This window comes from Rhinolophus sinicus, chromosome 4 (assembly GCF_057876585.1).
Source record: "Rhinolophus sinicus isolate RSI-liver-muscle chromosome 4, RSI-T2T, whole genome shotgun sequence".
In the NCBI taxonomy this organism is placed as follows: domain Eukaryota; kingdom Metazoa; phylum Chordata; class Mammalia; order Chiroptera; family Rhinolophidae; genus Rhinolophus; species Rhinolophus sinicus.
In genome coordinates this window covers 48,987,230-49,010,384 of record NC_142504.1, presented here as the reverse complement: position 1 = coordinate 49,010,384, position 23,155 = coordinate 48,987,230, and the positions used below count along the sequence as shown (strand labels likewise).

The 23,155-nt window shown below is 45.4% G+C and overlaps 1 protein-coding gene across 16 annotated transcripts in view; it reads left to right on the top strand.

The window, feature by feature from the left end:
* The window catches only part of ATXN7L1 (ataxin 7 like 1), a 216,685-nt gene extending 195,194 nt beyond the window's left edge, over positions 1-21,491 (top strand). For 11 of the 16 annotated variants that reach the window (XM_074340583.2, XM_074340584.2, XM_019745368.3 and 8 more), the window contains 6 exons: positions 7,428-7,620; positions 11,172-11,293; positions 12,758-13,063; positions 15,654-16,593; positions 19,510-19,584; positions 21,216-21,491. In XM_074340583.2, the coding sequence (XP_074196684.2) occupies positions 7,428-7,620; positions 11,172-11,293; positions 12,758-13,063; positions 15,654-16,593; positions 19,510-19,584; positions 21,216-21,257 (1,678 nt within the window). In that variant the 3' untranslated portion in view covers positions 21,258-21,491. The other 5 variants (XR_002138484.3, XM_019745369.3, XM_019745371.3 and 2 more) reach the window with 5 other exon arrangements.
* The last annotated feature ends 1,664 nt before the right edge of the window (positions 21,492-23,155 follow it).

Sequence of the window (23,155 nt, the reverse complement as noted above, 5' to 3'; positions counted from 1 at the left end):
CTGTGACGTTCCAACTTCTTTGTGTCTGTAGAACTTCTCATCCCCACAAACCCTTACGTGGATCCAATATAAAAGCAGACCTGCCTCTACCTGAAGCCCCTCAGCTCTGTTCTCATCACACATGTACCTAGAGCCCTCTGTCCCCCGGGGCCTCTGAAGGATCACCTCGTGTTCCTCAAGGACTTCAGGGAACCCAGTTTGAAAACCCTCTTCTGTTGTACATTTCTCTATCGATTTTGACTGGTGAAGGCACTTCTCACCTGAGCAGTGGTACCTGACTTAACAGAGAAGCCAGCAGAGAGCTGTTAAAAAGTAAAACAGGCAATAGAGCCTTAATACCTTCTTTCTGTTCCTTTTTGGTTTAGTTTTCAGAGGAATATCTGTGAATAGAGAAAGGCCAGGTGTTCTGTTCTCTTACAGAAGCAGAAGGAAGACAGTGAGGTTAACCAACAAAAGGGACATCTCAGAAAAGAAGGGGGAGGCAGAGGAGAGCATTGCAAATGTTGGTAACAGTAATTTTTGAGGATGCTTTTCAAAGTTGATATAGGCCCCAGAAAACTCGGGTGGACTCTGGTCCAATGGTAGTGGGGAATAACATCCTCTTTCACTTGTTTTAGATTAGGATGAAACCCCATGCAATCAGAGATTGAAAAAGCATGATCAGAGTTTCATATTATAATCACATAAACCTTAAAATTTTTATTTTACTCATATTAATGATACATATAATAGATAGTTCAATAACACTAATCTATAATTGGCCAACAAAAATTATCATACGTGAATAGAATTATCATTATCTCTTCCCAATCGTGAATTCATTTTGTTGGAAATACTAACATGTGTGAATTTATTTCTTACATATTGTTTTGGTAACCTTGAAAATATTTTAGCTTTCATATTCTTGAATTGCAGTCCGTTCTTTTTAGGGGTTCCTAAAAAGGAACTTGGGTCAAGAATTGGAAAAGTTAAAGTTAGCTAACATGGGTTGAAACAGGATTGGAAGTGCATATCTCAACTCCATGCTTACTACCTAGATGAACATTGTCATGTTGGTGAGTCTCTCTAGCCTCAATTTGCTCTTCTGTAAAATGGAGATAAGAAGAATTAAGTGAGATAAAGTACCAAACTCACACTAAGCACTGAATGAATGGTAGCAGTTAGTAAGTGGTAGTGGTATTCGATGGGAAAGCAATGTGAGTAAATGCAGTCCTTGGTGGTACCTGGTTTTCATTTGCCCATCCTCTTGGCTTCTGTCCCCCAACCTGGGGGCCCTTAAATAACATACCTATATGCTCTGTTTTTTTTGCCCCCAACTCTAAGGCGACACATGACTTGTCCCAAAGAGCCCAAGGGCTATGGATGACCAGTGCAGCTATACCCATCAGGTCTCTGTTGGAAAAGGAAAGGAGAACAGAAGATTGAGCTGGGCTGACAAGCCAGGCTCTGGCCCCTGGGAGGGAGGGGAGAAGGTCAGCTGTGGAAGCCAATGCTGACAAAATCGGGGCACATTCCCATCTGTCTTGAGGATGCTCACACATCTAGTCTTAAAGTGTAAAATGGCAAAATCCATTGAATCTTAGACTGACAAGGGCAGCAGGGAGAGAGGCAGAAAGTCCTAGTACCTGAAAAGGGGGCAGAGATGAATTTGGAGTGAAAGCAACTTCACTTATGACTAATTAAGATAGTGTTGTTGCCAAACTGTAAGCCTTTTCTTTCATTGACGTATGTTTGTCTCTGTGCTTTTTCTACATTCATGTCTCAATATGGGGGGCTTTGAAGTCACACAGAGTCAAGTCTCATTTCCACCTTTAGCTTTGCAACCAGTTTCCTCATCTGCGAAATGTAGATAATAGTTAAATGCACATAAGGCAGTGGGTAACTTGGACGAGAAAATGTACGACACGCCTAGCACATAGTAGGGACTCAGTGAAGGTCAGTTGCCTTGCGTTCTCTTCCCCAAAGCACTCAGACAGACTGATGCTCACGCCTCCTTGAAGCGGTAGGGGTGGGGATTTTCTCTAAGCTTCCCTGAGTGGAACTGAAAGGAACCATCATCACATACATAGTCTTTAGATCAAACTGGTACGTGGAGAGGGGATGGATGATGTAGTGATGCGGGAGAAAGGGCGGATGGCAGCTTTAAGTTGAATGACTTTTTCAACATTTTCTCATGACTGGTTGTCCCATTCTCCATCACTCCTTACCAAGCCTTGTTTTTTTCTGAGATATAGGCTGGTTCCAGCAAACTCCTTCCCTCCAAGTCCCACCCTAGAGTTCAGCGATCAAAACTTGGAGGTCTTGAAACCATCAGCAGCAGGAGGATGCCTATATCCTGAATGAAACAAGCCTAAAAAGGAAAAGGTTCAGAGCTCTTTCTCAGTGTGCCTGTGTACACATCTGCACACCATCATTCATTCATGTTTCTGCCTTTGCTCTCAGATCCAGTTCTACTCCAGAGCAGACAGTCTCCATGCTCATCTTCATTCTCCAGGATTCTCCTCCCCTCGTCTCCTCTTTTTTATCTGGCAACTGGAGCTTACTATTGAGTGTTTCAACCATTTTATTTTAATTAAACTTCATTTTCTAACCAAAGTACTACAGGCACATAGTTTAAAAATCAAACAGTACCGAACACTTAGAATGAAAACCAGTATTTCCTGCTCTCCTTGGAACTCTTTACCTTTTCTGTCCTAGAGCACCTGTTTCCTGGGTCCCATTGCCTCCCTTTCTTTTGGTTTGCTCCTTGATTTGGATGGAATGTCTCCTCCACTAGCTTCCTGTGAAAAGTGCAAGGGAGGTCAATTTTTAGAATCCTTACATACTTGAAAATGTTTTTATTCTACTCTCACACTTAATTGATAATTTCTCTGAGTATGTAACTAAATTGAAAATTATTTCCCCGCAGAATTTGGAGACATTTCTCCATTGGCTTCTAGTTTCAAAGGTTTTTATTTGATAAGTTTAATATCATTCTGATTCCTATTTCTTTGCAATGCCCAGTTTTTATCTCTGAAGCCTGGGGCTCTGAAATTTCGCAGGGCTTGCTCTTTCTGTAGGTCTTTTTTCACTTGTGGTACTAAGACATGCAGTAAATCCTTTGAATCTGGAAACACCTGTTTCTGGGATATTTTCCTATGTTACATTTTGGATAATTTTCTCCCTACTATTATTGTCTTTATTCTTGTTCTTAACTTCCTATTAGTTGGATGTTGGACCTTTTTCTATGATCTTTTCATTCTCTTACCTTTTTTCTCCTGTTGTTTCTCTTAATCTCTTATTCCACTTTCTGAAAGATTTTATTTTCTAAAAGATTTTTTTTAACCTTCAAAACTGTATATTAATCAATTTATGACTCACTTTTTTAGTTTTTAGAGTCTGGGTCTTTTTATCCAATTGCTTCTTATAGTATCCTATGAGATACTATCATTTTGCAAAGATAATACCATTCTAACATCTGTGAAGATAGGTTTTTTTAGCTTTTCTCTTTTCTTCATTATCTTCATTTCCTCCAGGTTTTTGTTTGTTTGTTTGTTTGTTTTTTTGGTGTATGCAGTTGGTATTTGGTTGGTCAGTCTCGTGTTGGAAATGTTCCAGGAATATTTAATGATCCCTATCCACTCATATGTAGAAGAGAGGCTCCAACAGGCTGATGAGAAGTCTACGTGTGGAACTATCAACCAAAAGGTCATCATGTCACCCATCATCCTTTTGCTGGAGGATTCCCAGAGGCAAGATCTGGAAGCCCTTTCTCTGGTGTCATTCAGTTTCTCAAGGGAAGAACCCTGCCTGGTGGTGTGCCTGGAAATAGGCATTCTGGGAGCACTGACTAAGGGTCTGACTAGGGATAGCCCACATTCACCCTGTTTCCAGCCCTGTGCCTTACTCCTGATCTCTGCTGAGCCTGTTGGCCCCATGTCTAGAGTCTTTCCAGTTCAATTACTCTGGAAAGTAAGCCTTTGTTCTCTTGGAGAGCTGATGGGGGTTGGGGGAAGGGTTCCTGACAGATGGTGAGTAACCTGGCTGTGTGAGGTAGTAGTGATGACCTGTAGGTCCAACTACCACATATTAAGACTTTCAACTCTCCAGCCATGTTTAGTCCTCACCTCACCCATGACTTTTACAGCTGTAGGTAGCTCCCGGTGCCCTGTTTCTCAGAGGTTCTATTGTAGGTCAGCTCCTTTGCCATCAGTTAACACTTCTCCAGCCACATTCTGTCTTCTAAAAATATGTTAAAATCTCTTGTTCACACTTACATCCGTTGGGATTCTTCAGGTACAAGCAGCAGCAAACGTAGTCTTACTAAACACTTAAATAATTAGGAAACTTCTTATCATATGTAACAAGAAGTCCAGAGGTAAAAGGGCACCAGCCCCCAGAGATCAGAAGTTGGCTCTTCTTCTCTGCCCCTTTCATTCCACAGTCTTCAGTCTTTTAGCACTTTCGGGCACATCCAGATAAAACAAGGTCCAGTGAAGGTGGAGACCATCTTTTCCTTGAATCTCTTTTAAAGGTGAAAATAATCTTTGCAAAAGCATTGCCCTCCCCCACCCCAAAAAAACACTTTTTTTTTTTTTTCTCATGCCTTTTTCCAAGCCAATTATTAGTAAAATGAATAAGATTCTGTTATTGGTTTGGGGGTTAAATGGAGGTTAGGAAGTCATCACCATTAGCTATCACCATATTTCTGCTGATCTTTTTGTTCTTTGAGGCTAATGCCTTTTTTATTCCTTTACTGTGATTTTAGTAGGCTTTTGGGAGGGAGAGGAGATAAGTGTGTTTGATCCACCTGCCCCATTTAACAGGAAGTTCTTCAGCCACTTTTTGACACATACCTGTACAACTAGCTCACTTTCTTTTCTTTTTTCTTTTGGTTCTTTTTAATTCTTGTTATTAAAATTTTCCCATGTACAGAAAAGAGAAAAATATAATGAACACCCTTATACCTAGTTTTAAGAATTGTCATATTAAGGTTTTACAATTATATTTACTTCATCTATATTTTTTAATGATATATTTTGAAATACATTGCAGGTATCATGGCTCTTTAAAGATTTCCAAATGGATCCTTAAAAAATAAAGATATTTTCCTATATAACCATGACACTATGACCACACTTAACAAAATCCAGCTCACTTCTATCTCCTGCAGGACAGGGAGGTCCTGTCATAGTGAGGAAGGCTTCAAAAAGAGCCTACTAGAAAGTTTGGAAACAACTTAAATGTCCATCAATAGACTAGTTAAGTAAAGTGGGAAATATCCATATTATGGAATACTGGGGAATATTACAAATGATTATATAGTTCTATACATGGAAAGATTTCTACTTCATTAGGTTTAATAAAAAAGCATGTCGCAAAGTAGTATGCACAGTCTGATCCAGTTCTTGCTTAAAAATGCAGGTGCCTATGTATGCACAGTACAGTCTGGAAGGATTTAAATCAAAATCTGATAGCATTTGATCTTGAGTGGCAGGATTATATATGCTGTTTTCTTTCTGAATATGTTTCAGCATTATCAAAACTGTTTTACTATTTGGGCTCTAAAGAGGCAAGAGTGTGGTTGCCCCTTCTGGTACAGGAGAGTCAGTCTCCGGGAATGCAGCCGGGGAGATGTGTCTTTGGACTGGTGACTTTTGACATGCAGCAGCAATGACATCTTTGTGTTTTATATGTATGGCAAGGTGACAGTCAATAATAAACTGTCATACTAACAGAGTTCTTGCAATAACACTGAAACATTACCTGTGGCTTTGTTTGGGGTATTTTCGTGTGTGTTTTTTTTTTTATTGTGGTAAAATATGCATAATACAATTTACCATTTCTAAATGTCCAGTTTAGTGACAGTAAGTACATTGACACTGAGGTACAATCATCACCACTGTCCGTCTCCAGAACTTTTTCATCATCCCATACCGAGTCTCTGTACTCATTAAACACCAACTCCCCATTCCCCCTTCCCAGCACCCGGTAACCACTGTTCTACTTTCTGTCTGGATGGATTTGACTATTCTAGGTGCCTCATATAATTGGAATCATATAACATTTGTCCTTTGTGATCAGCTTATTTCACTTAACATAATGTCTTCAAGATTCTTCCATTTTGTAGCTTGTATCAATACTTCATTCCTTACAAAAAAAATCATTCCATTTTAAGACTTAATATTCCATTGTTTGGATATGCCATATTTTGTGTATCCGTTCTTCTACTGGTGGCCATTTGGGTTGTTTCTGCCTTTATGGCTTTATTTTTAAATAACTGTGCTTTGGGGATCCAGTTTGAACTCAGGTATTTGACACCTAGAAAGATTTCAAAGTAACAAAGAATCCAGAGTGAAAATGAGGGAGAAGGGAGGCAAATCAACAGTGCTGCTTCATGTGACTTGCAGGGGCAGCTTTCAAGGAAGTATGCAGAAAACTAATTTTTTTAAGGATTTTGATTTTTTTTTCCCCCAAAACTTCTTTTTCTCCCTTTCTCCCTGGCTAATCCCCTGATGAAAATAGAGAAGCAGTAAAAACAACTGATAACTAACTTTGACTGTTTCTCTTCTACTGATGTGGATGTGTTTGTTTGTTTTTTGTTTTTGCCTTGTTTTGTTTTTTATTGCTTGGGAAGTATGTAGTACTACTTCTTACTGTGACATTGCTTTTCTACAAGCTGAGCCATAATTGAGATGAGATCTGTTGGATAATTTATACACATGAAATTCATTTATTCCTTCATTGAGAAACACATTTCTTTACCACCTACTATGAGCCAACCTTGCCAGTGGCTTGTCAAAAATTAAATGGAAACATTCATCCTCAGAAGACACAATTAGACTACATGACTACATGTGGCTTGATAGTAAGAAACTGGCCTGGTTGTGGGGTAAGGGACTTGTGGCTCCATCACTGGGACAAAAGCTTTTCTCATGCTTCCATGTCATCAGTATGATAACAATTTCATAAAGCCGTAGTTTAATAGCAAAAAAAAGTGTTTCTAGGACTGTCTTTCATCATCACCGATATTTTGTCAACTGTTTTGAACTTGTTTACCTAGTTGATCTACCTGTCAAGTTCCGCTTTCGAAGAGAAGGAACTATATATGGTAATACAAATTATATGCAAATGGTTGAATAGTTATAACTGATCTCATGGAAGACTCATTTTAAGTTAAATTAACTCTCTATCACATTACTGTATTTTACATTCCGCTTACACTGCTGGCATTTTCCCTCGTGCCTGAATTCAAGCAGTGCAGAACGTCAGGCCCAGCGGATCTATAGAGAGCTGGCCACTGCTAACCTTCTCAACCTGAATGTTTTCCTGATGCAGAGTGGCATGGACCTGGGAAGAATAATTGGGCTGCGTTCTGAGCTCCGTTAAACTGGGGGAGCCTTGTCTCCCCAGAAAAGCTTATTCTATTTGTCCTCTCTTGCCCTTAGACCATCATCTGCAAACAGCATAAGCAGCAGCACATCTTCAAATCATAGTGGCTACACTCCGGAACTCCCTCTGCCCCCAGTTGGAGGTGACCTCGCCAGCCGACTGTCGAGTGATGAAGGGGAGATGGACGGAGCCGACGAATCCGAGAAGTTAGACTGTCAGTTCTCCACCCACCACCCCAGACCTCTTGCGGTAGGCCACCTGCTGTTTCCCTGTGTACATTTTTCCCCTGTGCTTTGTGGGCATTTAAGCGACTGTGTCAGCGGGGCACACTTTTCTAAGGAGAGATCGTCAGGAGAGTGTTTTACGGAAAGGCTTACCCTGAGGTTGAATGATTGCCTCAGGAATACCCTTGAGGGTCACAGAAGGAAAGGAAAGGTCACCCAGCTGATTACAATCCTTTAAACACCTGAGTATGTGGTCCACCTTGAAGCAATAATGCTTGAGAAATGGTGTTTATATAAGTGCACTGGGGAGCTGACCTTCCGGCTTTGCCCATCTGAAAACAGAGCCTCTGATTTCAACAGTCACTAGTCTAGCTCACCTGCGTTGAGAACCGTCTGTCTTAGCAGTGTGCCAGGTGCCAGCCCTGGCTGGTTCCCTCCCCTGTTGGTTCGGAGTTTTATTGTTATTAGTCAGTGTGACCATATGGCACCGGTACTGAGAGAGAGAGAGAGAGAGAGAGAGAGAGAGAGAGAGAGAGAGAGAGAGAGAGAGATGAGGAAATGAGAAGGCATTTCATGTCAGCATGACTGCTGATGAACAGAAAGGTCAATTTCTTCCCAATCCTTTCTCTTGTTAAAGAGTCCACTTTAACAATTCAGGTCGTTGAAATCAGGGTGGGAAGCATAAGGAGGCATGAGCTGGAGGCTTGTTTATGTTTGCTGGATGAGCACTTGAGAAGGGAATGCTGGTGCTACCATCACAGGGCTGAATGCTGGGGGCCTGGCATGTTGGACCCCACGGCTGGTTTGCTCTGCTGCCACCTTGAGCCCTACAGGAATAGCCCAGACTCTTCTTAGAGCTCACGACTATGCAGGTGAAATCAATCCTGCATCAAGATAGAGTGAGTTCCTCCTCCTTTCTGTTTATGAGATGAATGAAGGCCAACTTCACTTCCTGTTGCTAGGAATGATGGTGACCTGTGGTTCACCCATAGCCTGAGACTTTGGCTCTTGGCTAATTCCGAAATAGTGACGGATAATTAGAAATGCCTTTGACTGCCAGTAATAGAAAACCCAACTCATACAGCGCATGCACTGCAGTTACTTAATTCTCTCATGTAACAAGAAGTCTAGAGGTAGGTGGTTCCAAACTGGGGGAGAATCTCTGCAACCCTCTTTACCTTTCACACATGATCTCATTGTGTCTGCCACGGCTCCAATATCCCATCTTCACCCAGCAGCATTCTACACGAGATGGAGAGACACAAACAGAAGGGGAGTCCTAAGGTGCCATCTTACATCATTTCATAGGGAAGAAAATCTTCCTGTGAACTTCTAGCAGACTTGCCCTTACATCTGCCAGAAGTGAGTCACGTACCCACCCCTATACCACTCAATGGCATAGAAGGATGGGATTGCATTGTCCCAAGATGGAGCCAGCCACAATACCTCCCAAGGTTCCAGGAAGAGACCCACCTTCCCTGCTCGTTGCTCCATGTCAAATATCAGAACAAAAGTGTGGTTCTGTTAGCAATGAAAAGGCAGGGAGAGGAGGGAGGGGTGGTAGTTGATGAGACTGGAGACCTGTGGGGTCTGCCCCAGTGGCCAACACACTGAAGATCACAGCTCTGCTGAGGGCATAATATGCGATCAGGAACAAGACCCTCTCAGGGCATCTGGCCTTGCATCTCTGTGAAAACAGAGACACAGATAACAGACAAAAAGGTGCCTCCAGCTTCCAAGTCTGAAAGAGAGACCGGGTTCTACGAGCAGGCCAGACTCTGGAGCACATCAAATGTTTGTCCAAATGACAAGCTGCCAGGCTACAGAGGATTCACTCAACTCTGGGCATGGCGGATATGTGTGCCCATAATGTTTTGCTGATTTAAATGGGAAGGTCATGGATTTATTTCTTTGCTTTGTCCTGTCTCTCATGGTCAATTGATATGTTCAGTCATTTTTGTAATGAAAACTCGTTAAGTGTGTCTTTAGCATCTGGGATGAAGGAAGAAACATGTCTAGACCTGGAATGGCTCCCACATGATGCTGGGGACCAGCTTCCACACTGGAGAGTTCCCTTTGTATGCTTCTTGCTTAGTCAGCAAGCACTTAACATGAAAGTACAGAAAAAAGTTTTTTATCAGGAGTACCAGATTTGATGGGTGGCAAGATTTTAATGCAAAACCCCCAAAACATAAGCAGAAATGAAACAAAGGGAAGGTGTTGCATTTGCTCCTGAGAACTGTTCTAAAGGCTGGTTCCAGGAAGGGTTTGTGGAACGAGTGCCAATCCAGCACTGTGTCTGGGAGGGAGGCCAGGAGCTGCTGGAGGCCTGGGGGTGGGGGGAGAAGCGGCATTTGAGTTATAGAGTCATTTGCAGACTCGTCTGAGCTCTAGACCAGCCAAATGTCACCTTCTCAGAGGCTGTTTCTTGCATTTCTGGTTGTCCTAACATCGTAATAAAATGATGTTTATTAAACATCTGACTTCCCATATTTCAGCCATATGTTTTAAATGTGATGGTTTGATTTAAACATTTTGTGGAACCTTAGCTCACCAATCCATCATTTAGCCCAAATCCCTACCTCCTCATAATGAAGAAGAGCCTGAGGTCCCTGGCCTTTATACACTTATAATCAAGACAGGCACGTAGGCATTATACAACATAAAAAACCCAGGTAGTGCTCCAAGGTGAAATACTACCGTGTTTCCCCGAAAATAAGACTGGGTCTTATGTTAATTTTTGCTCCAAAAAACACATTAGAGCTTATGTTCGGGGGATGTCATCCTGAAAAATCATGCTAGGGCTTATTTTCCAGTTAGGTCTTATTTTCAGGGAAACATGGTATAATGAAGTTTGCAGTAGGTGTGCTGTGGGGTTCAAGTGGCAAGGTCAGTCAGATAAAGGCCATTGGAAATGAGAGTCTTGATTAGGGCACTGAGAGTGGGAAGAGTTGGGATTTACAGAGAAGAGGGAAGAACATGGCAGGTGGAGGGAACAGCATACATGGAAGCTTCGAGGCAGGGATGTGTCCCAGGGCAGCCTGCAGGTACTGATAGGAGGGGAGGAGAGGTCAGGATGATGAAAGGAGGAGTTTAGCCTGCTTAGAAGTGAAGTGGCTCTGCTGACAACGGATAGGAAAGGTGTGGCCAGTCGGCAAGACATTAGAACGAGGTGTTTCCATTACTATGATGAGAAGCAAGGAACCACCAAGTTCCTTCAGAAGATGGATGATTTGATACGCAGGTGGTGCTGAAAAATCACCCTAACTGCTCCTTGTGTGGTTTGGGGGTTTTTTTAACCTAAAATGCTGGCTTAATCCCGCATGCAGAGAAGGTAGCCCTCGGTGCCACATAAATTTGAACAGCACTATTGTTGAGTCATAACGTGAGGTTCTGCAGAAAATCTAGAGCTCAAACTGATGCACCACAGAAGTATTTTTGGCCTCAGTACTATTTGCTTCTTTATTTTGAGTCAAATTATACCCCTGTGTGTTTTTATGCAAATGTTATTTTTCTCTGTATGGTTTATATTCGCTTATTAACCTGTAATCAAAATTAAAATTTGTTTTCTCACAGTTTTGCTCATTCGGGAGTCGCCTCATGGGACGAGGGTACTATGTGTTTGACAGAAGATGGGATCGTTTTCGATTCGCACTAAACTCCATGGTAGAAAAACACTTGAATTCACAGATGTGGAAGTAAGTGAGCCATTTTTGTGCAATATAAGATCAGAGCTGCCCCACAAATATCTGAACCTCAGCTTTCTAAATGAATATCAGTAATTGGCTTTTCATAGAACAAAATGACTCTGAAGCAGGATTCATGATTAATTCTTTAATGTCAGCTCTTCTTAATGGCTTGCCTACAGTTTGTCAGAGACACATACGATGTATTCTATGCCTTGTCTTCTCTGGAGATCATTTTTGTGTTGGTAACCTTCTAAATGAAAAAGGTATTAGATGAGATCTTATTTACTTAACAGTGTGAAAGAGCCTTTTTGCTATGACTAAAGACAGCTAAGGATATAAAGAATATGCTCTGTTTGTAATGTTAAAGCTATGAAGTCAATACTCAAAATTTCATAGTGGTCACGGACCAATTTCTAATTGTTTAATGTCCTGTGAAAACAATATGTTTAGCGGCCAACAGGGCCGATCCTGAGTGATGTTGTGAAGTTGGTTAAGCTTGTCTCGGGCCCTTCCCACCTCCCTAGAACTCTCTCCTCACCTCGCTTACACTTCTCTCTAACCTAAACCCAAGCTTACATTCCATTTCTCTAATGCCCCTTTATTCTCTAACACCTTCAATGTATTTACATTTTCATAGGAGATTTATAAAAAGGGGAGGAAACCTTCCTGACTTAGGAAAATGCTATTGTGAAGGCATGTCAGGCTAGGCCCTCTCGAAGCCCAGCACATGAGGCACTGCTGTTCTGGCCCCTCGATAAAGCAAGGCCAGCCTGCTGGCTACCCCCACCCCCACTCCTCTTAAGATATCATAACCTGTTAGAATCATGGATCTCTCAGGTCTAGGCCCAGATGATTCAGGAAAGGCAACTCTGAACCCCTCTCCCTGCCCAGCAAAGCCCGGGAAAGGCGAGAAAGGGATTCCTGAGAAATGGGAGACTGACAGTGGGGATGAGAACAGAACTCAAAACTTACCCTTCTCTCAGGTTTCCTCCTCTCTCCCAGGCAGCTGTGGCATCTCAGCCCCTTTTCACCATGATGCCCAAAGAGCTTCCAGGCCTGAACTCTAGGAGGAGGAAGCCCCATTGTGTCTGCAGTAAACTCTCATAGTGGATTTAGGACTAAATATTAACACTTCCTGTAAAGTAGGAAAGGGCCACAAGAGAAGCTTACCGTTTCTTCCCATTTAAGTGACTGCCCGCTATGTCTAAAAGGCACCCTGATACCTACCTGTGTCCATTCTAAACAGCTACAAATGGGCGCTGTATGCGGGTTTACCTTGTTTGCGGTTATTCGGTGATGTATGCTTCTGAGATGGTTCCCCTGAGATGGCAGCCAGCCCTGGTGATTCTCACAGCTCTTTGCTCTCCTGTGTTGTGGAAGTGTAAATCCTGGACACATGGCAGGAATGTGTTGATCTGTATTTCGCTACCTGGTGTCCTGTCAGCTCAAGCTCCATATTCCTTTCCTCCTCAGGCACAGAAACCCGAGCCACAGGGCATCAGGTCCCTCCCCCCTTTTCAGGACTTGCCTAACCAATCTGCTGTCACTGAGCAACATTGGGGCTGCCTGGGTGTCAACTCTGGAGAGCGTAGCACCCCGCTGCCCTCTCAACCTCGCTGCCCAAACCCCAGGCCCCGACGGGCCCGAACCTGGAGGGATGGCAGCCGATGGGGGCGTGGAAGACATTAGGAAGAAAAGGAACGGCCAAGACTCTTTTTTCTTTAACAAGCATTTAACTCTGCATCAGGAGACGCCAACACAGTATTCTCTTTCAGCCAGGTCAGCATCTGGAGCTCCATGCCAGCTGGCAGGGGAGGATGGGCACTGTCAGTAATTTATTCGCATCTGTGGGCTTTTTATGGGACGTCCCTATGCCAGTGAGCAAAGCTTAATCCGGGCACAGCCTGCAAAGCTGAAATCCACTGCCGTTCAGCCCCAAGGAAAACACATAAACTGCTTAACATGGGGGTGAGGGGAAGGGGCTCCCGGGGACAGTGAGCGGCCATGCGGCCCTTGCCCTGCTTCTCCCTGCCCTTTCTCCCCTCCTGCCTCTGCTATCCACTTATGATCAATGCAAGAGGAAGGAAAGGGAGAGAAAGTGTGCTGAAAAATAGGCCCCGTCCTAATCCTGAGTGTCAGCCGGGTAAGACTGAGGACTTCAGCTCGGCTTGTCAGCACAAGCTGAAGCATATATTTATACTATTAAATGGGAAATTTACAAATTGGGCCATTCGGAGTAGATTCCAGTTAAGGTCATTGAATGGGGTCCTCTCTACATGAGCCATTTGGTATTTGTAAATAACTTTGTATTGCAAGTAACTGCCAGGCCTCTGCCCACATATATTTCTACCCAGACTGTAGCTCTGGTAAGAAACTTGAGCCGAGGACAGACTGAGCGGGAGGCCTGCAGTGCCACAGCCAGGCCGCAGACAGCAGGGCAGGTGTGCTGACACGGTGTACTCTGACAGATGTCCCGCGGTGCTGTTGGGAAGGGGTGTGCAGTACCAGGCAGTTCTAAGGGTGTGCTTAACCTTCCCGGTCTGATTATGGGAGTCCTTGCCCGGCATGCATAGTTATGTTGCTGCTGAGAATTCACCTGCTCACCCATCCACTCACCCATCATCCATTCATTTGTTCACTCATTCATTCATTGCAGTAAGTACCAATAGAGCACTTAAGTAGTGCTGACGGGATCTTCAACATTCTTTAGGCTTAAGAGAAAGTAGATTTTCAAACACCATCATGGCCACACTGGGTTGGGCAACATTTTTCTCTTCTCTTTGATCTCCTCGCTTTGATATTTTTCAAGGACTCTGTGCTTCTATATTCAGATTCCTCTGATTCCTCCAAGAGAGCAGAACTAAGAGAGGCATTTCCTTCTCGGCAGGGCCTCTTTCCAGAGTTCCCTGATACCACAGCTGGGAAGGTAGCCTCCCAGGAAAGCAGGGACTGGAGCAGCCCCACCTCACACCTTGCTGCAAGCTCCCAGGGTGCAGGTCCCCGGCCTGCCCACTTCCAAGTGCTGCTTTCCAAGAAGAAGAAGAGCAAATTCCTAACTGCTGGGGAGCCCCAGCTATGCTGGAAATACTTTCAGGGGACATGAGTTGGGGGTGGGGGGGCAAGGTGAGAGACAGGAAAGAGCCGGCTTAATATTTACCTGGCTTCTGAGCTCAGCATCTTTTCCTGCAAAATCAGGAACAAGTGGTGATTCCAAGGCCTCTGTGCTCCTCCCCAAAGTAACATCAGCATCAATCCAGGCCGTGGTTTGGAAGGAGGAGCTGTTTCCAGCACAAGTGAAAAGATGGAGTTTGCAGGGAGGCCCCAGAAGTGGCCCACTGCCTGGTGCTGGCCTTGGCTCCACGGAGTGTAAGAAGCATGGGGTTTGCTCCCAGGCACCCCCAACCTCCAGGAAGACCTTCCCCATCCGTATGGTCTCCTGTGCCCATACCCTGCATTGATCTTCAGAACAAACTAGAAATTCCTGACCCCTCTCTTTGGATTAAACGAGGGTGTCTATACTTACCAATTCCTAACACATGGACAAGAAGACCTGTCGAAGGGCAGCACACCCCAATTATAGCTCCACTGAGTGAAGGGTGCAGTGCACAGGAAAAAAATCAGTCCTGAGTCTGGGCAAGTTGACAACTCCCATCATTTCCCATCATTTCCCAAGCCCCAACCCTCCACTGCCCTGTGGCCTCCGTAGCCCGGCCAATAGGAGCTAACAGCCACAAGCTAACATGGAAATACCTTTCTCCAGAGTAAACCAGAGGCTGCAGACAGGAAATGCAGGAGGTGGCTGGCCTGTAAGGAGAGGGGTGTTTCTCATTCTGCCTCAAGCGAAGAGCTGGGTTGAGAGGCAGGGACAGGAGGAGGCTGGGAAGCTCTGACAGGAAGTGGACAGAGGCTGCAGGGGCACAGGGGGGCGCTCTGGCCCATGTGTGCAAGAGGCAAAGCCCTGTCCTCATCAAGCCAGGACCTAAGTGTGAAATGACCACTTCTCATTAAAAACCACCTTCATCACTCCAAAAAAAAAGTAGGAGTGGAATACTGTTGGGGAAATTTATATTCTAAATAACATTCGCCTTTTATTCATGAATTCAGATCAGCCATTATCCAATGGTCAAGCATGGAGAAAAGGATTTGAAAACCAGAAAGTGCTTAAAAATAGGTTGCTGACTATTGCAATGCGGGGAGCCATAGGGAAGGGCCATAATTCAGATTTTACCATCCTTCAAGGCTTCATTTTCCATAGTCTGGTTCTACTGGGGTTTTCTCTGTGGCCCTGATGCTCACATTTAGTCGAGCCTCTGGAGCAATGCCAAGCCTGTTTCTTACTGTTTCTCTTTCACTCTTCTCTCATGTTTAGGAAGATCCCTCCTGCGGCAGATAGCCCCATGCCCTCGCCAGCAGCCCACATCACCACCCCTGTTCCAGCATCCGTTTTACAGCCTTTCAGCAACCCCAGTGCTGTGTATCTTCCTTCAGCTCCCATCAGCTCGAGACTCACCTCTTCTTACATAATGACATCAGCCATGCTCTCAAACGCAGCTTTTGTGACATCGCCGGACCCGAGCGCCCTCATGTCACACACCACAGCTTTCCCTCATGTGGCTGCAACCCTCAGCATCATGGACTCAACCTTCAAGGCCCCATCTGCCGTGTCCCCGATACCAGCCGTCATCCCTTCCCCATCCCACAAGCCATCCAAAACCAAAACCAGCAAATCCTCAAAAGTCAAAGACCTGTCAGCCCGTAGCGACGAGTCTCCAAGTAACAAAAAGAGGAAGCCTCAGTCCTCGACTTCCTCCTCCTCCTCCTCATTCTCCTTGCAGACATCCCTCTCGTCTCCGTTGTCAGGCCCCCACAAAAAGAACTGTGTTTTGAATGCCAGTTCAGCTTTGAACTCCTATCAGGCGGGCCCTCCCTATAACAGTCTGTCTGTGCACAACTCAAACAATGGGGTGAGCCCACTCAGTGCCAAACTGGAGCCCTCAGGACGGACCTCACTGCCCGGCGGCCCCGCGGACATAGGGAGACACGTGGGCATGGTGGGCGGCAGCAGTGAGTCCTGTGCCCTCTCGGTGCCCTCCCTTGCAGGGGACCTCTCTCTGGCCTCACACAATGCCGTGTCTTCTCTGACCCTCTCTTTTGACAAATCAGAAGGAAAAAAGCGTAAGAACTCGAGTTCTAGTAGCAAAGCCTGTAAAATCACTAAAATGCCTGGTATGAATAGCGTTCACAAAAAGAACCCACCCAGCCTTCTCGCACCGGTGCCCGATCCCGTTAACAGCACCTCCTCTCGGCAGGTAAGGGACCCATCCTTCCAGGGGCCTCCTGGCAAGACCTTCTCAGCCCAGGGAGCAGGGGAAGCTGGGCAGTGCCCCTTAGCCAGGTGGGTCAGACAGGTAATGCAAGCGTGACTTCTCGTCTCGTTTTCCCCATAGGCGATTGTCCCCTTCTGCTCTGAGAGCAGTTTATTTAACAAATACTTTCTACAGCCCTCGCTAAGTGCTATTCGAAGCGCTACACAAGTATTCATTTAATCCCATAACAACCCAGTGCAGTTGGTGCAATTGTCATCACTTTACAGATGAGGAAACTGAGGCACAGAGAGATTCTGAGTTCCCCACTCCACTTCTGTCTCTTTTATATCTTGAGGTTCTGAGGACAGTTTTATTAAAGAATTCTGATGCCAAGAAGTTTTATCTGATCTATTGGAGTCCCCTTAGGAAGAGCCAAGGCCCAGGCAGGTTACAGGATGACCTGGGGTCCCACGTGGGGGTGGTAGCTTGTGCTTGCAGCTCCCAGGTAACTGTTCTCACTTTACCTGGCTGCCTTGACCCCCACCTTCTCCTGATATAACTCTTTTTCTCCTAAAGTAAAATTGTAACTCACACCAACTGGCACAGAAGTGTTCCATGCCATTGTATAAATAGGAGGGTGTATTGTGAGGAAAGCTGGGGGAATGTGGTGTGGTCCAAGAAGAATCTGTGTTTCTTTCCCTTGAGCTCTGTTCACATCGTCAAATCTAGTCTTCTCCTCAGGCTGGGGAAGCTACTTGGGAAAGCCACCTCCACCCTCACTGGACTCGGGTGCCCTTTGAGCGCAGAGGAGCAAGCAGAAACGGGAGGGGCGGAGTCTGGCGGGAGGGCCTTGTCTGCAGGCCTGCGCAGTGCCTTACAGTGCCAGGGCAGCGTGCACAGACCGTAGCAGCAGCCCCAGGTTTACCGCCGCAGAATTACATGGGCCGGACCCTAAGCCCCGCCCCGTCTGGAGATGAGGACTTTGGAGAGATGAGAGGCAGTTGTTAAAAAGATGTTTTATTGTTTTGTGTCATCTTTATATGAAATTCTAAAACCTCACGAAGAGAACATCTTGAGGGGGATTCACAAATCACAAACACTTGAAAAACAGCAAGTTTGGATCCCAAGGGCCAGACAAGCTGCAACTGAGGCCAAGGTGAGAGAGGGGGAGACATAGGTCCTCTCAGTAGAGCCCGGGGCACTTGCACACGTCTGCAGCTGCAGCAGATGTGCTGCCATTCTGACTCCCCAGTTCCTGGGGTGCAGGGGGAGGGGGACCAGCAACCTCAGGCCATACTCCAAAGCTAAACTGCTGGTCGATGCCACCTCCAAGTGTCAGGATGGAGGGCACAGCCAGGATTTCCCAAAATTGAATGTGTACATGAGTCCCTGGGGCTTTGTTAAAATGCAGATTCAGAGTCAGCAGGTCTGGGGTGGGGCCTGAGCGGCTGCATTTCTAACAGGCATCCAGGCAGTGCCACTGCACTGGTTTGTAGGCCACACCCTGAGCAGCAAGGCTAGTCACCCGTTTCCGGTAAGTTCTAGCACCTAACACTTTCTTAGGGGATGGGCTCTGTTCCAAGCACTTCTGATGTATTACCTCATTTAATCTTTACTTGTTATTATCCCCATTTTATAGAGAAGTGAGCCAGGGCACAGCAAAATTAATCAACATGCCCAAAGTCACACAGCAAATAAATAGGGCTGGAATGTAGGCCCAGTCCATTTGGCTCTGGAGTCTGGGCTCTTAACCCTCATGCCTCTGTATTGAGTAAATGTTGCTCTGTTGACTCTGGTCTCCAGGACCATAAGAAATGTTTAGCAAACACTAGGGATCAGTTGACACCAGTGGTGAAAGGAACAGACGAACCTCCACCAGCAAGTGCTCATCAGGAGGGAAACCAGAAAAGATGAATTTAATGGCTGCCTTGGGTCTAGCCAGCGTTGGTTCTCTAACGCAGGGTGGGTGCTTATCACCAGGCCAGGGTCACCACCAGTGATTTCCAAGTGTTGGGGGAAAGGCCTTTGGAATCTGTTGATTCTCTTAGGAGACTGGGATGGGCATAGCGTGAGGTTGAGGAATTCAAGGTAAACATGTTTGGGGACCAATTAATTGGATCTGGTAGGTGTAAAGCCAGAATTTGCCACAGAGGTATTCAATTGAACCAAAAAGAAGACTGAATGTAAAGCAAATGTTTTTATGCAAAGTCCAGTTAATGTAGAAGACCAGCTCTTCATAGGCCAGAGGCAGGAGCTGCCTATGAGAAGGTACTCACCTGAGGACCCAGCCAAGGGCAGTCACGGGAAGGGGAGGAGCCCGGCAGCCACACCCACATACGCCCAGTGCGCTGTCCTAGGACCCAGCTCAGGCTCCCACTTGAAGGGAAGCTCAGTGCCATCTTGCTATTTTTTCTCAAGAACAGTAAGGTGTGCACTGTGTCTCCTGGCTGGGAAAACTGACCCAGAAAAAGACCCAGCCTTCTATCCCCAGCTGGTCCAAGGGAGTCAGGGCTGGAAACAAGGCAGGTCTGGCACTGAGGTCAGAGGTGGATGAGTTTGTGTAACCCTCTGGCCACAGGTTGAAAAGCTGGCCGTCTGCTGAGTGAAATGCTCCCAGGAGGGGCCAGGCCTCTGGCCAGATGCCTCTGTCCTCATCCATGAAAATCCCAGTCTACATCGGGGAAGCAGAATTAAGAGTTCCTCTCCATTATGCTTTCCCTCTGGGATGAGAGGCGCATTAGGGTACCCCCTGAAACGTTTTCATTTTCTCTGCCATTTAAGAATGGAAACACGAGTTCGAAATCTATGTGAGGAGAATGAGGACATTATTATGCAGCCCTGTCCTTTCCCCTAGCAACACATGGTATCTTTCCCAAGCTGGCTCATGTACCTGAGTAAGGCTTCGCTGGTGTCTTTCAGGTTGGGAAAAATAGCAGCCTAGCTTTGTCACAATCCAGTCCTTCAAGCCTATCCAGCCCAGGACACAGCCGACAGGTAAGTTACTGGGGGGCAATAGTACGTAGGGTCTCAGCAGGCTGGAAAGAATGTGGGCGTTGGAGTCAGACCCCAGTTCAAATCTCATCTCCAGTTAAGAGCATGACAGCCTGGCTTCCACAGCGAGGCCTTCTAGTTATCTGCTGTGTGCCCTTGTGGGCCCTTCTAGTTATCAACTTCTCTGTGCTTCAATTTCCTCACCTATAAGACGCGGATCATAATGGCCTGTGCTTCATATGGCTTTTATGAAGATCAAATTAATTTATTCACATAAAGCCTCCAGAAAAATGCCTGACACACAACACACAAGTATTAGCTATTTTATTATTATTATTAATTATTAGCAGCTGTGTAATATTAGGCAGATTACTTCTCTGAGTCTAATTTTTTCATCTGTTAAATGGCAAAATCAATACCTACCTCCTAAGGTTATTGTGAAAATTAAATAAGGTGACGTTGACCAGAAGGCCTTGCTCACGGCAGATACCGGTCAGTGCTTTCCCAAGGCCTCTGGGAAGCTCTACTATTCAGGATGTAATTTCATGGTGGGAATATTCAGGGTAGATTTAGGAGTTTTTATAAACTTGAGGTATAAGAGTAGTCAGTGTATAAATGTTTTCCTCCAGTGGAGTGTGTGAGCGTCCGGGGGAGGCAAGGTGGGTAGAGAGGGATTGTGCATGTTATACACGATTGGAAAAAATACAAATCTGGCTGTGTTGTGTTGTCTTAGATGTGCTGTAGGTTTTGCAGATAACAAATTGCAATGTGTCTGTCTGCATTTTGGCCTTTGGGGTTTCCCCACAAATCTTGGGTAGAGTTTGGGTGAAGATTATAGGGAAACAGTCTTTGTATCCCCAGATCAAGGAGTGTGTCTCCACCATTTTGAGTCACGATGGCCCTTTGGGGCCCATTCTCTGTGCTGGGGGGTTGGTCTATGCTCAGGCAGTCTGCCTCTGCACGGCTCGCGGAGTGCCTTGCCCGAAGCTCCAGGCACGCCTGTGGAAACCCAGCATGTTGGTGATCAGCCTTAACAAATGTAATAACAACAACAATAATAATTATTATTATTATTATAATGGCTATCATTTGTTGAGTCCTTTCTCTGAAGGTGCTGTGCTAAACCCTTTACATACATTTAAACCTTTTAACACACTGTGACAGAATCATTATCCTCATATTATAGATGAAGATGCCTAGACTAAGAGCCTAAGTAACGAACCCAAAACTTCTATCTCAAGTCTCTGTACTAACCCCAACACTCTGCCTCTTCCTTAGATAATCTCCACGCTGTGTATAGGTTAGGTAGGAAAAGGTGAACTAACAGAGAGCAACAAACGAAGACAGATCACTTATTCAAGTCCTCTCTCCTGGGGAGGAACCCCGTGAGTGTCCCCAGGATTCATCCCAGCATTTCCCTCCACAGCTAGGATCTTTTTGGCTCCCCTACATGTATGGAGTCCTTTACAGCCATCCTCTCATATGCTCATTACAGCTGCCCTTTCCCAAATGCAGGGAGTGGGATGGTATCCTTTTCATTGTAGATGAGGAAACTGAGGCTCCATTTTCAAATCATCGTGATAATCCCAAATGTATGGTTTTAAAACAAGCTTTTCTTTTCTTTTCTTTCCTAGAAGACCACAAACAGAACGGGCAGGATAAGGACTCTTCCATGACAAGACTATGAAGCCACTTCCAAACCAATGCCTGGCCACCCACTCCTACCCTAGGAGGCTTTGGGGGGCTGGGCGGGGAGAAGGGAAGGGAGTGGGCAGTGGGGGTGTCCATTTCCTGGGCCCTGCCTGTGTCTCTGGCCTGGCCTTTCTTCTTCTTTTTTTAATGACCAATTTTTAGTTTTGGAGAAAAAGAAAAAGGCAAAAGAACGTGAATTTGAGATTTACAGAAAACAATACCAGTGTTTTGTTTCCATTGTCTTTCGTTTGCCACATGTACACATCCTTCCAAGCTTGGGGTTACTCCTCCAGCTTCTGGTTCTGCTACTGCACCGTCGTTTTTGCTCCAGTCATGAGAGCAGACAGTGCAGGATGTCAGCTCCTAATCTGGCATCATCGGAAACTTCAACTTGAGCCCGAGCAGAACTTTCCCTTCCTCTCCCACCCATCCCTCTCAGCCCTTCCTACCTGCTTCTCACTGGGTCCCCAAGGCCATGAGAAAGAGCTTTCTCTCACAAGTTCCCCTATAGACAGGGTGCTGGGAAGAGGGAGCTTTGCTGGGGAGCAGCCTGTGTTTGGGGAGCTGAGAGCAGAAGCGGGAGGGTGGGCCGAGGGCACTCATCAGGTTTCTGTGGTGCACCAGCATGGTGGGAACCAGATTCTATGAGTGAAATTGAGAAGAGCAGCCTTTTAATGATGTGGTTTCCCCAATACCACTATCCAGCTGTGCAGCTCAGAGAGGATATACTGGGTCAGTTCTAGAATGGGCCTGGGAGGTGGCGGAAGCAGAATGTGGGGAGGCGGGGGTAGGGAAAGACATCCCTCGAAAGACGATGGGAACTGGGTGCCTGTGATCCTCTGAGCTTGTTAGGAATCCATGCTGTAAAATCCCTTCCTGAACACTGTGTACACAGACCCAAAGTTGGGCAAGCCGGAGACGGAAGCATCCCAGGGGAGAGGGTGCGAGACCCTTGGAAGCCGCTCAGGAGGAGGCACGGTGCCCACAGCTGTGGAAGGTCTAGGCAAGAGGACAAAAAGCAGGGAGGGAAGGAAGGGTCTGGGGGAAAGCTTCCATGGCGGGTTAAGAGTCAGAGCCCTGGTGAGACTAAATACTAGCAGGGCCTGCCCAACACCCTGCCCTGGGCCACGGGCCATGAGTCAGCATGTGCTGGGTTATCAGAGGCCTCAACTCGGATCCAGCCACCCCAGGAAGGAGTGGTAAGCCCAGCCACCGCCTGGTGAGGAAGAGCCATTGGGAAGAGAGAAGCTGGAGCCCTGCAGCTATGAACCTTCACACTGGAGTTCGGAAAGAACAGCAATACTAATAAGCTCTAATCAGGAATCAGTCAGGAAAGGAACTCAGTGTAAAAGAGATGTTCTGTACTACTCATCATGTAACTTTGCAAACGACATAATGGCACAGATACTAAGAGGTTTTGCTTTATCCCTAAATCAGAAATTAATACCAGTTTCGCAGCTGACACAAACCTCATCCCCACCCAAAACAATGTTTTCTTTCCCATCCCCCCAACCCAAAGATCAGACTACTGTTCAGTTTCACCACACGATTGGATTTTACAAAGACGGGAGCAAATGGAGTGATTTGCATCAATGGAGTTGCACTGACAGTGTTTCTTATAGGATTACTAAACTTTTTAATACAAAATGAAGATTTTTTTAAAAATCATGAGTTGATATTAGGTACCAGGACATTAGTTCAGATGATTTCATTTTTATTTCTACAGTGTTAAAAGTGCACTTATATGCTGGTTTATTTACATCTTGGGGAAAAAAGAGACTGCAAATTGAAGGGAAGATTGTTACTTTTTCTTTTTTTTAAAAAAAAGGTTAAGGCAGATTTTAAGACGTATAAATGTTTAAGAAATTATAAACAAGGTTAG